The sequence below is a fragment of the Panthera onca genome, chromosome D2, assembly GCF_046562875.1.
Source record: "Panthera onca isolate mPanOnc1 chromosome D2, mPanOnc1 haplotype 2, whole genome shotgun sequence".
NCBI classification, from domain to species: Eukaryota; Metazoa; Chordata; class Mammalia; order Carnivora; family Felidae; genus Panthera; species Panthera onca.
Window position 1 is genome coordinate 63,706,025 of NC_138349.1, and position 17,604 is coordinate 63,723,628.

The 17,604-nt window shown below is 38.8% G+C and overlaps 1 protein-coding gene across 3 annotated transcripts in view; it reads left to right on the forward strand.

The window, feature by feature from the left end:
* Positions 1–16,552: 16,552 nt before the first annotated feature.
* The window catches only part of RTKN2 (rhotekin 2), a 72,114-nt gene continuing 71,062 nt past the window's right edge, over positions 16,553–17,604 (forward strand). For all 3 annotated transcript variants that reach the window (XM_060642663.3, XM_060642664.3, XM_078434299.2), the window contains exon 1: positions 16,553–16,827. In XM_060642663.3, coding sequence (XP_060498646.3) covers positions 16,768–16,827 — 60 coding nt within the window. In that variant the 5' untranslated portion in view covers positions 16,553–16,767. The remainder of the gene's footprint in view (positions 16,828–17,604) is intronic.

Consider the following 17,604-nt stretch of genomic DNA (forward strand, 5'->3'; position numbering starts at 1 on the left):
GGGGCTCGAACCCATGAACTGGGAGATCATGACGTGAGTCAAAGTCAGATGCTCAACCGACTGAGCCACCCAGGCACCCCGAGCATTAAACTCTTGATTTTGGCTCAGGTTATGATCCCAAGGTCGTGGGATCAGGCTCCAGGGAGCATGGAGCCTGCTTGAGATTCAATCTCTCTCTCTCCACACCCCCCATCCCCTGATCATGTGCGAGCTCTCTCTCTAAATAAAAAAAAATAGTTAAATTCAGCACAATTACGATAAAAATTCCAACAGACTTCTTTTTTGTTTCTTCAGAACTTGAGAAAATCTATTAAAACTTTTACATGAGAGATCAGAGGCCCAGTAATAGCCAAGATACTCTTGAGAAGGAGAAAACAATGGTGAACTTTTACGAAGAAAACCATTTCTAGAACCAAAACAGGAAGAGAAAAATTTGTCCTTCATCTAATTGATGGTATTCATGCACCTAAAGAAAAAATTTCCTAGAGAAGGACCTGAGTCTGTCTGGGAAACTTGAAGTAGGTAAGAGGGACAGTGAGGGATGGTGGGAAGCAGAGGGAGCAGCATCAGAGAAAAATTTGAGGAAGTGAATTTGCAAGGGCGCCTCTGTCAGACATAGACACATCCACGTCATGCAGTGTGATGTTATAGCATCATACTACATCAGCAGTTTGCAAAAATATTTGTGCAACACTCCTAAAAGAATTGTTAAAAACTTTTTACCCCTTAATTTTTAAGGTGGCATCTCTTATGCTTTAGCATATATTTAAATAGTTATAAAGGATGTGATTGCTGGTATATTGAAAATAATTACAGTTTAAAATTTAAATATTTATTAACTTACCTAATAGAATCCAAAATGTTAAAGATGGGATACTCAGCCACTATCATCCATTTAGAAAATACATGAACAGCTTTATCTCTAAATTGGAAATTTTACATTGTTCCTTTTCCTACTTGAACTTCTATTTGTATTCCACTTTCTTCACAGAATTTTATGCTTATATAAAATATTGTTATGCTTGAGGTCTTCATTGCTCATCCTATCATGTTTCTCTTCAGCAAGCATATAAATGTAAATTGGAATTTTATACATTTTTGCATTTCATGTGACTGAAAGACTTAATGGTCAAGAGGGTTTTTTTTTGGATTGCAATATTAAAATTAGTAGTAGTATAAAATTGATAACAAAATAAGCACATTACAAATGATAATGGATCAACATCGAACATCAAAAGTAACATTTTCCTGGAAATGAATCTCATAATGAGATAGATGAGCCCTTTTTTCCTTCAGTTTATGTATCCATGGGCAAATGTTAAATAATGCCAAAATGAGCCCATTTTCAACATCAAGTCTACATCTGCTTTTCATTTTTATACATGCAAGCACTGAGCTCCTCATTCATTGCTTATAGCAATGTCAACATCAATGAATTTAATTGTCCCTTTGGCCCCCAGATAGTTTTTATAGCCTGGAACAATGCTGTAGGGTTGCTTAACAGTGACCTTTCTTTTGTCATTTGGGAGAAGGTAGTTGTGCAAGGGGAATCAATGTAAGACCCAGACAACAGACACCTTACTTAAATCAATTTTAGGATGGGGAATGTAAGTTGAAGATCTTGACAGTGATTGCTGTAAAACTGCCCAAGCCCATTAAAACTTTGGAAAGACTTTGTGTCCCGCAGCTTGAGGACCACTGATTCAAGTCATTAACTAATTCCTCTGATTGATTTGCTTGCTCAGTAAGGAGCTTTCTGATTTTTTTTTTATTTATTTTTTTTCAATATATGAAATTTATTGTCAACTTGGTTTCCACACAACACCCAGTGCTCATCCCAAAAGGTGCCCTCCTCAATACCCATCCCCCACCCTCCCTTTCCTCCCACCCCCCATCAACCCTCAGTTTGTTCTCAGTTTTTAACAGTCTCTTATGCTTTAGCTCTCTCCCACTCTAACCTCTTTTTTTTTTCCTTCCCCTCCCCCATGGGTTTCTGTTAAGTTTCTCAGGATCCACATAAGAGTGAAACCATATGGTATCTTTCTCTGTATGGCTTATTTCACTTAGCATCACACTCTCCAGTTCCATCCACGTTGCTACAAAAGGCCAGATTTCATTCTTTCTCATTGCCACGTAGTATTCCATTGTGTATATAAACCACAATTTCTTTATCCATTCATCAGTTGATGGACATTTAGGCTCTTTCCATAATTTGGCTATTGTTGAGAGTGCTGCTATAAACATTGGGGTACAAGTGCCCCTATGCGTCAGTACTCCTGTATCCCTTGGGTAAATTCCTAGCAGTGCTATTGCTGGGTCATAGGGTAGGTCTATTTTTAATTTTCTGAGGAACCTCCACACTGCTTTCCAGAGTGGCTGCACCAGTTTGCATTCCCACCAACAGTGCAAGAGGGTTCCCATTTCTCCACATCCTTTCCAGCATCTATAGTCTCCTGATTTGTTCATTTTGGCCACTCTGACTGGCGTGAGGTGTTATCTGAGTGTGGTTTTGATTTGTATTTCCCTGATAAGGAGCGACGTTGAACATCTTTTCATGTGCCTGTTGGCCATCCGGATGTCTTCTTTAGAGAAGTGTCTATTCATGTTTTCTGCCCATTTCTTCACTGGGTTATTTGTTTTTCGGGTGTGGAGTTTGGTGAGCTCTTTATAGATTTTGGATACTAGCCCTTTGTCCGATATGTCATTTGCAAATATCTTTTCCCATTCCGTTGGTTGCCTTTTAGTTTTGTTGGTTGTTTCCTTTGCTGTGCAGAAGCTTTTTATCTTCATAAGGTCCCAGTAATTCATTTTTGCTTTTAATTCCCTTGCCTTTGGGGATGTGTCAAGTAAGAGATTGCTACGGCTGAGGTCAGAGAGGTCTTTTCCTGCTTTCTCCTCTAGGGTTTTGATGGTTTCCTGTCTCACATTCAGGTCCTTTATCCATTTTGAGTTTATTTTTGTGAATGGTGTGAGAAAGTGGTCTAGTTGCAACCTTCTGCATGTTGCTGTCCAGTTCTCCCAGCACCATTTGTTAAAGAGACTGTCTTTTTTCCATTGGATGTTCTTTCCTGCTTTGTCAAAGATTAGTTGGTCATACATTTGTGGGTCTAGTTCTGGGGTTTCTATTCTATTCCATTGGTCTATGTGTCTGTTTTTGTGCCAATACCATGCTGTCTTGATGATGACAGCTTTGTAGTAGAGGCTAAAGTCTGGGATTGTGATGCCTCCTGCTTTGGTCTTCTTCAAAATTACTTTGGCTATTCGGGGCCTTTTGTGGTTCCATATGAATTTTAGGATTGCTTGTTCTAGTTTCAAGAAGAATGCTGGTGCAATTTTGATTGGGATTGCATTGAATGTGTAGATAGCTTTGGGTAGTATTGACATTTTGACAATATTTATTCTTCCAATCCATGAGCAGGGAATGTCTTTCCATTTCTTTATATCTTCTTCAATTACCTTCATAAGCTTTCTATAGTTTTCAGCATACAGATCTTTTACATCTTTGGTTAGATTTATTCCTAGGTATTTTATGCTTCTTGGTGCAATTTTGAATGGGATCAGTTTCTTTATTTGTCTTTCTTTTGCTTCATTGTTAGTGTATAAGAATGCAACTGATTTCTGTACATTGATGTTGTTTCCTGCAACTTTGCTGAATTCATGTATCAGTTCTAGCAGACTTTTGGTGGAGTCTATCGGATTTTCCATGTATAATATCATGTCATCTGCAAAAAGCGAAAGCTTGACTTCATCTTTGCCAGTTTGGATGCCTTTGATTTCCTTTTGTTGTCTGATTGCTGATGCTAGAACTTCCAACACTATATTAAACAATAGCGGTGAGAGTGGGCATCCCTGTCGTGTTCCTGATCTCAGGGAAAAAGCTCTCAGTTTTTCCCCATTGAGGATGATGCTAGCTGTGGGCTTTTCATAATGGCTTTTATGATCTTTAAGTATGTTCCTTCTATCCCGACTTTCTCAAGGGTTTTTATTAAGAAAGGGTGCTGGATTTTGTCAAAGGCCTTTTCTGCATCGATTGACAGGATCATATGGTTCTTCTCTTTTTTTTTTATTAATGTGATGTATCACGTTGATTGATTTGCGAATGTTGAACCAGCCCTGCATCCCAGGAATGAATCCCACTTGATCATGGTGAATAATTCTTTTTATATGCTGTTGAATTCGATTTGCTAGTATCTTATTGAGAATTTTTGCATCCATATTCATCAGGGATATTGGCCCGTAGTTCTCTTTTTTTACTGGGTCTCTGTCTGGTTTAGGAACCAAAGTAATACTGGCTTCATAGAATGAGTCTGAAAGTTTTCCTTCCCTTTCTATTTCTTGGAATAGCTTGAGAAGGATAGGTATTATCTCTGCTTTAAACATCTGGTAGAACTCCCCTGGGAAGCCATCTGGTCCTGGACTCTTATTTGTTGGGAGATTTTTGATAACCGATTCAATTTCTTCGCTGGTTATGGGTCTGTTCAAGCTTTCTATTTCCTCCTGATTGAGTTTTGGAAGAGTGTGGGTGTTTAGGAATTTGTCCATTTCTTCCAGGTTGTCCAATTTGTTGGCATATAATTTTTCATAGTATTCCCTGATAATTGTTTGTATCTCTGAGGGATTGGTTGTAATAATTCCATTTTCATTCATGATTTTATCTATTTGGGTCATCTCCCTTTTCTTTGTGAGAAGCCTGGCTAGAGGTTTGTCAATTTTGTGTATTTTTTCAAAAAACCGACTCTTGGTTTTGTTGATCTGCTCTACAGTGTTTTTAGATTCTATATTGTTTATTTCTGCTCTGATCTTTATTATTTCTCTTCTTCTGCTGGGTTTAGGCTGCCTTTGCTGTTCTGCTTCTATTTCCTTTAGGTGTGCTGTTAGATTTTGTAGTTGGGATTCTTCTTGTTTCTTGAGATAGGCCTGGATTGCAATGTATTTTCCTCTCAGGACTGCCTTCACTGCGTCTCAAAGCGTTTGGATTGTTGTATTTTCATTTTCGTTTGTTTCCATATATTTGTTAATTTCTTCTCTAATTGCCTGGTTGACCCACTCATTCGTTAGTAGGGTGTTCTTTAACCTCCACGCTTTTGGAGGTTTTCCAGACTTTTTCCTGTGGTTGATTTCAAGCTTCATAGCATTGTGGTCTGAAAGTACGCATGGTATAATTTCAATTCTTGTAAACTTATGAAGGGCTGTTTTGTGACCCAGTATATGATCTATCTTGGAGAATGATCCATGTGCACTCGAGAAGAAAGAATATTCTGTTGCTTTGGGATGCAGAGTTCTAAATATATCTGTCAAGTCCATCTGATCCAATGTATCATTCAGGGCCCTTGTTTCTTTATTGACCATGTGTCTAGATGATCTATCCATTTCTGTAAGTGGAGTGTTAAAGTCCCCTCCAATTACCACATTCTTATCAATAAGGTTGCTTATGTTTATGAGTAATTGTTTTATATATTTGGGGGCTCCGGTATTCGGTGCATAGACATTTATAATTGTTAGCTCTTCCTGATGGATAGACCCTGTAATTATTATATAATGCCCTTCTTCATCTCTTATTACAGCCTTTAATTTAAAGTCTAGTTTGTCTGATATAAGTATGGCTACTCCAGCTTTCTTTTAGGAGCCTTCTGATTTTAATGCCATTTGAATGTCCTTAGGCCTATGTGTAATATGCAGTAACACATTGACAGTAAGAACGCCAATGGAACTTCACTTTGTCCCCATCTGCTGACAAAGCTCTTATCCTCTACAAATTTTACCTCTCCTACCTGCCACTCAAGCTCCCAAGCAGTGGCTCTTAAGTGTTCACAGATAAATCCATGTGGCCAGTTCTCATCTCTAACTGGGCATAGCCACTAACCAATGCATTACAGCTGTACTTTCAGAGTTTCACATAGTAGAATGTACTAGAAATGAATCAAATGTAAGTCCAATTTTGGAAGCCAAAAATATATTGTTATTTTGCCAAGTAAGAATCTTCTAAAATACTGTACATTATCACCATTGTTTAACCTGTACAAGAATATTTCAAATATCTTATAATGATTTCTTATTATGACATGTTTGAGGCACACGAAAGAATATATGCAATATATATGTAAGTTTTTAAGTAAACATTAAAATAAATACCTGGGAACCCATTACCCAGCTTAAGAATTAAAACATTACTAGTAGTTTTATATCTGCATGCTCTGTCTCCATCCCATCCCCTTGCCTTTTTCCCAGAGATAGTCACTATGCTGAGTTTTGTTTTTAGCACTCTCTTCTTTTTTAAATATAAGCTTTATCAAATGAACATGTTCCTAAACAATATGTTGTTTAGATTCTCTCTTATTTAGCATTATAAAAATTATATATTCTAATACTCTTCTGCAACTTTCTTTCTTCATTCAATATTTCCAAGATTCAGCCATGATGTTATGTGTATCTATGGTTTATTCATTTTTACTGACATATTTCATTGGGTACGCCACCACAATTTTTTTTTATTCATTGTCCTGAAATGAATATTTGGATTGTTTTATATTTTTGCTATTATAAACAATGTTGCTGGTACATATCTGTAAGAATTTCCCCAAGGATATTTGTATATAAAAGTGGAATGGCTTGGTATATACATTTTTAACTTTACAGAATAGTTCTGAATTTTTCTCCAAAGTGATTGAGCAAATTTACATTTCCTCTATCAGTGTATAATATCCTTTTGACCTATAACTTCACCAGTTCTTAGTATTATCAAGCTCCTTAATATTTACCAATCTAGTAACCACAAAATAGATTAAGAGATTAATAGATCTTATTGGGATCTTAATCTGTAAATTGGTAATTTGCAAATGTACAGACTAAAACTGATAATAAAGTTGAGCAACTTTTCACATTTTATTTGCCATTTGGGTGTAATCTCCTACAGTATGTCTACCATAACTTTTGACCATTTTCCAGTAGGATTTTTATTTATTTGTTTTTCTTTATTTTTAATATAGGTACTAATTATTTTTCAGTGGTAGGTGATATATCTTGACTATAGCCAATCCTACTCACATAAGCTTTTCTCATTCAGTTCTCAGTGTTCTGTGGGTCCTGTACAACTGCCCATAGGTGCTGATGTTTCCTTCGTATGAGTAGCAGTTCCTCATGTTTGTGTGGGATAACCAGTTTATAAAGCACTCTCACAAATCTTATCTCATTTGAGTCTCCCAACAATTTCTAAAAAACTAGACAGAGGTCAAGATGGCAGACCAGCATGGAAGTTTTCTGCTTCTCTTGTCCCTGAAATGGAGTTAGATCAGTACCAAATCATTTTGCACACCTATAAAATTAATCTGAGGATTAACACAACAATCTGCATAACTTGAGCCATAGAACTCAGCAGGTACATGGCATGGAGAGGTGAAGTGGGGGAGAGAGAAGCTGCGGAGGTTAGGGGGCTGTTTTTGCTTGTGGAGAGAGGACAGAGACTGGGGAAGAGTACAGGAAAAGCACCTCCCCTGAAAGCAGCTGGAAAGAAAGAGAAAGAGTGAAAACACCCATAAGGGACCGAACAAAAAAGGGAGAAAGGAGAAAGGAGAAAGGAGAGGGTTTCAATACCATTAGGACTCTACAAACGGGGATACAGAGTCAGGAGAGGGAATAAATACCATTAGGACTCTATAAGCAGGGAAGTGCAGAGTCTGAAACCCCACAGCTTGATACCTGGTGGAGCTCTGGTGGGAAGGGTGAATCCCTAGGAGCAGACAGTGAGGTCCGAGGGGTCCTCAGGATGCATGGGGAGAGGCAGTTTCTCTGCTGGGAGGACATTTGGTAGAGGCTGTGTGGCCTCCCCACAGGCAAAGGTCCCAGCTGATCCCGGAGAACAGCCACATTTGCTGGTAATAGAACAAGGATGTTAAGGTTCACTGAAGCCTGGCACCAGATATGTGTTGTGATTTACCATAATCCCTGAAATGCTGCAGCTACACAATCGCACAAACTTTTTCTGGGGCGGTCTAGCACCCAACCACAGTCTCTGGGCATCTGCAGCAGTGTAGTTGTGCGAACATTCCCAGGGACAGGTTAGTGCCTGGCCACTGCTTGGGTGGATCCTCCCCTTGAGGGTTGGAGCAGGCTCAAGCCACAGGGCCCTAAGAAGTGAGGGGTTTGGAAACACAGCCCCATCTGAGATAAAATTCAGAAGGAAGGTTCCACCTGGCAGGCTGATGGCTTGGTGGTGGACAGTGTAGAAGTGGGGAGTGGATGGAAGCAGGAGACAAAGGAGGAGTGCTTGATTGCCATTTGGCAAAAGCACAGAATTCTCATGCTAGAGACCGGGTAGCTGGTGATGCCATTTTCACCCTTCCCATGCATGCACATACATGCGTACACGTACCACAATGATCCACTCCATTAAGCTAAGCAGTGTCTTCTAGTGGAGAATGGAGCCATTATACTAAGCCCCGTCCAACTGTGTCAACCAAGTTCTAGAGGAAGAGCACAAGTCTCTCCATCTGCTTAGTTTACAGACTATAAAGTGCTTAAGAGTTTGGCTTTTAGGGGAAACTTGATGTAATTTCATTCATAGTTCACTCTATTCGCTGGTTCATCTATTCAATTTTTTTCTTTTCTTATTCTTGAATACAGACAGAGAAAAACATCTTTATTTTCCATTTTTATAAAAAAGATTTTTATTTTTTCTACTACATTTTTTTGGTAATTTTTTAATTCTATTTTACTTTCAGCATTTAATCTTATTCTATTTTATTGTGTTCATTTAAAAAAAAATTTAAACGTTTTCCTTTTTTTCCCCTTTTTTCTTCTTTTCTTTCCCTTTTTTCTCTATTCTATCAAGCTTCTTTCAACAGCCAGACCAAAATACACCTAGGATATAACATCCTTTATTTAATTTTTTTGTGTTGTTTTTAATTTTTTTATTTAAATTTTTTATTTTGTTAATTCTTTTTCTTCCTCCAAAATGATAAAAAGAAGGAATTCACCTCAAAAGAAAGAACAGGAAGAAATGACAGCCAGGGACTTAATCAACACAGAATAAGCAATATGTCTGAACCAGAATTTAGAATCATGATAATAAGAATACTAGCTGGGGTTGAAATGAGCATAGAATCAATTTATGTGGTGATAAAAGAAGTAAAATCTTGTCAGGATGAAATTAAAAATGCTATAACTGAGATGCAATCTCAAATGGCTGCCATGGTGGCAAGGATGGATGAAGCAGCGCAGCGAATCAGTGACATAGAGGACAAACTTACGGAGAATAATGAAGCAGATAAAAAGAGAGAAATTAAGGCAAAAGAGTACAATATAAGAATTAGAGTATTCAGTGACTCATTAAAAAGGAATAACATCTGAATCATAGGGGGCCCAGAAGATGAAGAGAGAGAAAAAGAGGTAGAAGGTATATGTGAGCAAATCATAGCAGAAAACTTTCCTAACCTGGAGAAAGACACAGACATCAAAATCCAGGAAGCACAGAAAACTCTCATTAGATTCAACAAAAAAAGACCATCAACAAGGCATATCATAGTCAAATTCACAAAGTATACAGAAAGGAAAGAATTATGAAAGGAGCAAGGGAAGAAAAAGTCCTTAACCTACAAGAGAAGACAGATCATGCTCATAGCAGAAATTTGGCATGCTGGAAAGGAGTGACAGGATAAATTCAATGTGCTGAATCAGAAAAATATGCAGGCAAGAATTCTTTATATAGCAAGGTTGTCATTCAAAATAGAAGGAGAGATACAGACTTTCCCAGACAAACAAAAACTAAAGGAGTTTGTGACCACTAAACCAGTGCTGCAAGAAATTTTAAGGGGGACTCTCGGAGGGGAGAAAAGATGAAACAAAACAAAAAGACCAAAAACAACAAAGACTAGAAAGGACCAGAGAACACCACCAGAAAATCCAACTCTACAGGCAATACAATGGCAATAAATTCATATCTTTCAGTACTCACTCTAAAACGTCAATGGACTCAATGCTCCAATCAGAAGACATAGGGTAACAGAATGGATAAGAAAACAATATCCATCTATATGCTGTTTACAAGAGACCTATTTTAGACCTAAAGCCACCTTCAGATTGAAAGTAAGGGGATGGAGAACCATCTATCATGCTAATTGTCATCAAAAGAAAGCTGGAGTAGTCATAATGATATCAGACAATCTAGATTATAAAATAAAGATTGAAACAAGAGATGAAGAAGGGCATTATATCATAATTAAAAGTTCTAAACACCAGGAAGACCCAACAATTGTAAACGTTAATGCCCCCAATGCACAACACCCAAATATATAAATCAATTAATCACAAACATAAAGAAACTCATTGACAATAATACCATAATAATAGGGGACTTCAACACTCCACTTATAACAATGGATAGATGGATAGATCATCTAAGCTGAAAATCAACAAGGAAACAATGGCTTTGAATGATACACTGGACCAGATGAACTTCACAGATAAATTCAGAACGTTTCATCCTAAAGCAGCAGAATACACATTCTTCTTGAGTGCACATGGAACATTCTCCAGAATAGATCACATACTGGGACACAAATCAGCCTTCAACAAGTACAAAAAGATCGAGATCATACCATGCATATTTTCAGACCATAATGCTATGAAACTCGAAATCAACCACAAGAAAAAAACTGGAAAGACAACAAATACTTGGAGACTAAAGAACATCCTACTAAAGAATGAATGGGTTAACCAAGAAATTAAAGAGGAAATTAAAAAGTAAATGGGATTCAATGAAAATTATAACACCACAGGGCAAAATTTCTGGGACACAGCAAAGGTAGTTATAAGAGGGAGGTATATAGCAATCCAGGCCTTCCTAAAGAAGGAAAAAAGATCTCAGATACACAACTTAACCTTACGCCTTAAAGAGCTGGAAAAAGAATAGCAAATAAAACCCAAAACCAGCAGAAAACAGGAAATAATAAGGATTAGAGCAGAAATCAAATCTATTGAAATTAAAACAAAAGAAAACAAAACAAAAACAGTAGAACAGATCAATGAAACCAGGAACTGGTTCTTTGAAAGAATTAAAATTGATAGACCCCTAGTGAGTTTTATCAAAAAGAAAAAGGAAAGGACCCAAATAAATAAAATCAAGAATGAAAGAGGAGAGATCACAACAATGAAGGAATACAAACAATAATAAGAGAATATTATGAGCCAATATTATATGTCAATAAATTGGGCAATCTGGAAGAAATGGAAAAATTCCTAGATACATATAAACTACCAAAATTGAAACAAGAAGAAATAGAAAATTTGAACAGACTCATAACCAATAAAGAAATTGAATTAGTAATCAAAAATCTCCCAAAAAACAAGGGCTGGATGGCTTTCCAGGGGAATTCTACCAAACATGTAAAGAAGAGTTAAAACCTATTGTTTTGAAGCTATTCCAAAAATTAGAAATGAAAGGAAAACTTCCAAACTCATTTTGTGAGGCCAGCATTACCTTGATTCCAAAACCAGACAAAGACCCACTAAAAAGGAGAACTATAGAGCAATTTCCCTGATGACCATGGATGCAAAAATTCTCAAGAAGATACTAGCCAACGAGATTCAACAATAAATTAAAAGAATTATTCACCATGATCAAGTGGGATTTTTACCTGGGATGCAGGGCTGGCTTAATACCCTCAAATCTGAAAACTATAGAAAACACTGAAAACCATAGAAAGCTTATGAAAGAAATTGAAGAAGATACAAAAAAGTAAAAAAAGATTACATGCTCATGGATTGGAAGAACAAATATTGTTAAAATGTTAATACTACCCAAAGCAATCTACATATTCAATGCAGTCCCTATCAAAATAACATCAGCATTCTTCACAGAGCTAGAACAAATGATCTCAAAATTTGTACGGAAACAGAAAAGACCCTGAATCTCCAAAGCAGTCCTGAAAAAGAAAACCAAAGCTAGAGGTATCACAATCCCAGACTTCAAGATGTATTACAAAGCTGTAATCATCAAGACAGTATGGTACTGACACAAAAACAGACACTCAGATCAATGGAACAGAATAGAGAACCTAGAAATGGATCCACAAATGTATGGCTAACTAATCTTTGACAAAGCAGGAAAGAATATCCAATGGAATAAAGACAGTCTCTTCAGCAAGTGGTGCTGGGAAAACTGGACACAATGACAGGCAGAAAAATGAACCTGGACCACTTTCTTACACCGCACACAAAAATAGACTCAAAATGGATGATAGACCTAACTGTAAGACAGGAAGCCATCAAAATCCTTGAGGAGAAAGCAGGAAAAAACCTCTTTGACCTTGGCTGCAGCAACTACTCAATCGACACGTCTCTGGAGGCAAGGGAAGCAAAAACAAAAATGAACTACTGGGATCTCCTCAAGATAAAAAGCTTTTGCACAGCGAAGGAAACAATCAGCAAAACTAAAAGGCAACCGACAGAATGGGAGAAGATATTTGCAGATGACATATCTGATAAAGGGTTATTATCCAAAATCTATAAAGAATTTATCAAGCTCAACACCCAAAAAACAAATAATCCAGTGAAGAAATGGGCAAAAGACATCAATAGACACTTTTTCCAAAGAAGACATGCAGATGGCTAACAGACACATGAAAAAATGCTCAACATCACTCATAATTAGGGAAAAACAAATCAAAACCACAATGAGATACCACCTCACACCAGTCAGAATGGCTAAAATTAAGAACTCAGGCAATTACAGATGTTGACAAGGATACAGAGAAAGAGGATCTCTTTTGCACTGCTGGTGGGAATGCAAACTGGTACAGTCTCTCTGGAAAACAGTATGGAGGTTCCTCAAAAAATTAAAAATAGAACTACCCTATGACCCAGCGATTGCACTACTAGGTATTTATCCAAGGGGTACAGGTGTGCTGTTTTGAAGGGGCACATGAACCCCAATGTTTATAGCAGCGTTATTCACAATAGCCAAAGTATGGAAAGAGCCCAAATGCTCATCGACAGATAAATGGCTAAAGAAGATATGGTGTATTTATACAATGGAGTACTACTCAGCAACCAAAAAGAATGAAATCTTGCCATTTGCAACAATGTGGATGGAACTAGAGGGTATTATGTTAAATGAAATTAATCAGTCAGAGAAAGACAAATATATGACTTCACTCATATGTGGAATTTAAGATATCAAATAGATGAACATAAGGGAAGGGAATCAAAAATAATATAAAAACATGGAGGAGGACAAAACATAAGAGACTCTTAAATACAGAGAACAAACTGAGGGTTGCTGGAGGGCTTATAGGTGGGGGGATGGGCTAAATGGGTAAGGGGCATTAAGGAAGACACTTGTTGGGATGAGCACTGGGTGTTACACATAGGGGATGAATCACTGGAATCTACTTCTGAAATTATTGTTGCACTATATACTAACTTGGATGTAAATTAAAAAAAATAAAATGACAAAACAAAACAAAACAAAACAAAACAAAACAAAACTAGCTGGGTGGGGCACCTGGCTGGCTTAGTCGATTAAGGGTCCGACTCTTGATTTTAGCTCAGATCATGTTCTCACGGTGGAAACCCCTGTCTGGCTCTGCACTGACAGCATGGAGCCTGCCTCAGATTCTCTATCTCCTTCTCTCTGCCCTTCCCCTGGCTTTCTCTCCCTCTATAAATAAATAAATAAATAAATAAATAAATAAATAAATAAATAAATAAAAAAAACTAAAAAAAAAAACTAGCTGGCTATTATTATACTTGTTTTATAGATAAGGACACTGAGTGGCTTGCCCAAGGTCATATAGCTAATGAGTCTTCAGATTCTGTATTCCATTTCCTTCTTATGATTATATGATGCTTCTGCTATTTGTAGATTATGGCCTATTCATTTAGACAAATGCTGCACCTCTGTTTAGCATCTTTACTTCAGTTTCTTTTCTCCCTTTGTGTGTGTGTGTGTGTGTGTGTGTGTGTGTGTGTGTGTGTGTAATTTAAAATACAGTTCTAGTCTATGAAGTTCATTTTAAATGCATTACCTACAAGATAACACATGAATAAAGGAAGCACCAAGAGGATTCTTTAATAGGATTTTTTAAAGAAAGTCTAGGAGGATATCAGAAACCACAATAGTTACCTGTTCTGGGGCAAATCACATTTTAAAAAATAATAGGTTTATTATGTAAGAGAGCTTATTTCAAGTTCATTATCTCCTTTCTTTGGCCCTTTAGAGAGTTAAAAAGGCGAATGTAGGGAATAATGAGAAGAAAAATATGTTTTAACATTTATTCATATTATCTAAATTGACTGTCCTATGTCAAATACTGATTTTATATTTATTAATTATTAAATATTATCTGTTTATTATATTAGAGATGAGATACTTATAATTAGTCTTAAATGTTGAAGTTATCATGGGAAGTAATATTGGTAGAACAGAAATGCCACCATTCAACCTTCAGCTGAAGCTTTTACACTTGGGCAATTAGGCGGGGATCCATCAACTGTGGGAGCCCAAGGAAGGTGGGATGTTAGCTCTTGAATGAGAGATACCCAAATATTATCTTTCAAACAGTTGAGGTGGCAAAGGGTAGTACTTCTTACTTTCTGGGAGTTTTAAAATTCATTCATTCATTCATTCATTCATTCTCTAACCAAACCACTGCTTGTGAAATCTTTAACGTTTTTTAGTTTCCATCTATTTTTATGTACATCACATGCATCAGAGAAAACTATGATGAAACTACCAGAAGGACCTGGGGATAAATAAGGAAACAGCATTCCTACTCTGAGGTATTTTAATCACCATATAATAGTTATATCTTAAGCACTTCCTGGGCACATCCCTTGATGAATAATAGATAGGACTACATCATATCTTCTCCAAAGAGAAAGGTCTTTAATAGCAATTGTCAATTCTACAGACAATCGCTAAATATGACTTTTCCTAGATCTTTTTCTTCAGTATTATAAATAAATGCATCTCCAGTTAGTATTTATCAAATATTCCTCCATCAGTGTCCAATTTTAAATTGGCTGGCTTGCCTCTGTTCTCATGAAGTGATGGCTTCTGTAAGTATTTTGGTCTGAGTCTAAGAGCTGTGTGTGTTACATGAGAAATAATATATGCCTGATGATGAGCTCCCTGTGTGTATTTCTTTTATGAGTCAGGTACTCTACTAGGTTCATGCCGCTCACTGTGAGTAGGGGATAATTATACCACAAAATGGTAAAGCATTAGAGAGAGGAGTGCATTGGGGGAAGGGTACCTAATGGCTTTGGAATTCAGATCTGTGTTTGGAGAGAATGAGGTGAACTCATTGTGTTGGTAATTTTCAGCTCTCCATATTTTATAGTTGTGTGTAAGGATATGGTCATCTGTAATGACCCATACATTCCTAATTGTAAGGGGATGTCATTCCTAGCTGGGCAGCTTCTATTATCATCTAGTCCAAAGGGCCACAAAGAGGCAAATTACTTATTTGAGAGGAAGGGCACTCTTCATATTTTCAGAAGTAAATCTACAAACTAACTGCTTAAAAAAGGGCCTTGTGGATAATGTGACCATGCAACTTAATATCCACTTTGGACAAGTGCACGATTGGTGGGACGTTGGGACAACAAACCCAAACAGGGAATGTCTCAGGCAAATAAAAAACATGGTCACCCTATTTATGGAAGGAAAAGCACCCAAGGCCTTCTTCTGTGAGGTTGCGGGTGCAAGAGTTGATTTGGTTGATTTTTCCTGTAGGAGAAAAAAACGTCAGAAGCCAAAGCAGTGTCCTGTTGCCTTTCCAAGGGTAAGTCAGGATAGGCCAGGATAGTGGATTATAAGGACCTTACAGGGTTCTGAAATCTGTAGCACTTCAACTTTGATTTTTAAAGATTCCATTCTTTCCCATTATGATTAATAACAAAACTCTTCAAAAAAGTCTTTGTATGGGTCTTTAGGGACAACAAAAAATGGGGCTTTGGGAAAATAATACCTTATTCTGCTATCAGAATGGGAAAGAGTAATGGGAAAGAGTAATGAAGAAGTATTTTGCAAGAAAAGAATAGACTACTTTCAAGAAAGAAGTCTTTGCAAGAACAGACTACTTACGTGTTTGCGGTGGGGGTATCTGGAATTACAAAGAAACACTGGGGACAAAAGAAAAGACCTTGTGAAACGTCTGACATAGTATCTCTCCAGCTTGATCAACAGGGCCTTGGGCTTCCAGTGACCCTGAGTGACAATGCTCTGCTGTGTGGGAGCGCTTGGGAGCAGTGTCCCTTGGTTCTCTGGGACTGAGGCCACGGGCTCCTGGTGACACCGCGTGTCCCTGAGTCGTCCGCAGGAAGGCAGGGACGGCAGCCTTGAGTCAGCCAGCCGCGAAGGGCCTTGGCTGGGAAGCAGGCAAAATGCACTGGGGCGTGCCTCGAAAACCACCTGCCTAAACCCTGTGCCCGGCCAGGTACGCTCAGTGGCCAGTGTACTCTCCACGGCCCTGCCCACTCTTGTCCCAGACCCGCCCACTCCCCAGTCAGTGCCTTAAACCTGCCCGCCGCGCCCCACTCGCTTCGCCGCCGCACTGAGGAGGGCTCGGGTCTCCTCGCGCTTCCGTGCGGGAGGCCCGGGCGCTGCCACTGCGCGTGCGCCCTCAGGCTGGAGGCCTCCTGCGCCCCTCCTCCTGCGGCCGGACTTGGTACGGCCGGGCCGGCGGTTGGTGTCCTCTGCGGCTCAAGCGAGCGGCGGGCTTTTCAAATCTTAGGAGGAGCGGCGGCGGGCCTGGCAGTGGTGCTGAGATGGAGGCGCAGACCGTGAGGGGTCCCGAGCTCCGCCTGGCGGGCCTTCCCGCCCAGCAGGTGAGTGAGGAAGGGCCGGACTTCCAAGTCTTCAAGCCACCGTTTTGCCTCGTCGTGGAGAAAGCCCCCACTCCGCGTCTCGTATTCAGCCGTGTCCAGAAACAAAGGGACGGACTAGGAGACCGCACTTTGCAGGCTCCAGTGGAGCTAGGAAATCTCCTCATCCCCCTCCGGCCCCCGATTTCTTTTGGAGGAGACAGACCCGAATGGGGAAGCGATGTCGGAGTTCCTCCGTGCGTTCCCCGGGCGCACCTGCCGGCTGCTTCCTTCCACACCTCCCCGCCACCCCCCCCCCCCCCCCACACACACACACACAAGGTTTGGATCCCAGTGTAGATGACGCAGGGGAAATGGGGGTCCCGGGATTTCCAAGAAGCCCACCCGAGACCAAGGGAGGACGGTTTGCTTATTACTCGATTTGACGGAAAGCACAATTACTGGAGCGATGTCCACACACGACATAAACTCGATGGGGGCAGGCTGGAGAAGCAAACTGCAAACTTGGAACTTTAGAAAAATTTGGTTTGATAGTGGATTCTTTTCGAATCGGATAAGAGAGAAGTTTGAGGTTTTGCTATTTCGCCATGTAAAGTATGTGTTTTTTTACTGAATAGAGACCAATCAGTTATTAAAGTGTTATATTTTCCCCTGAACTCTAACTTTAGAGTCTTAAAACTGATGTCTTTATGCTTGATCTTCCCTTTAATCTCCACCTTCTTTTACCTAGTTCTGAAATAGATTAAACCATGTGAAAATGCCAGTTTTGTAGGTCAAAAT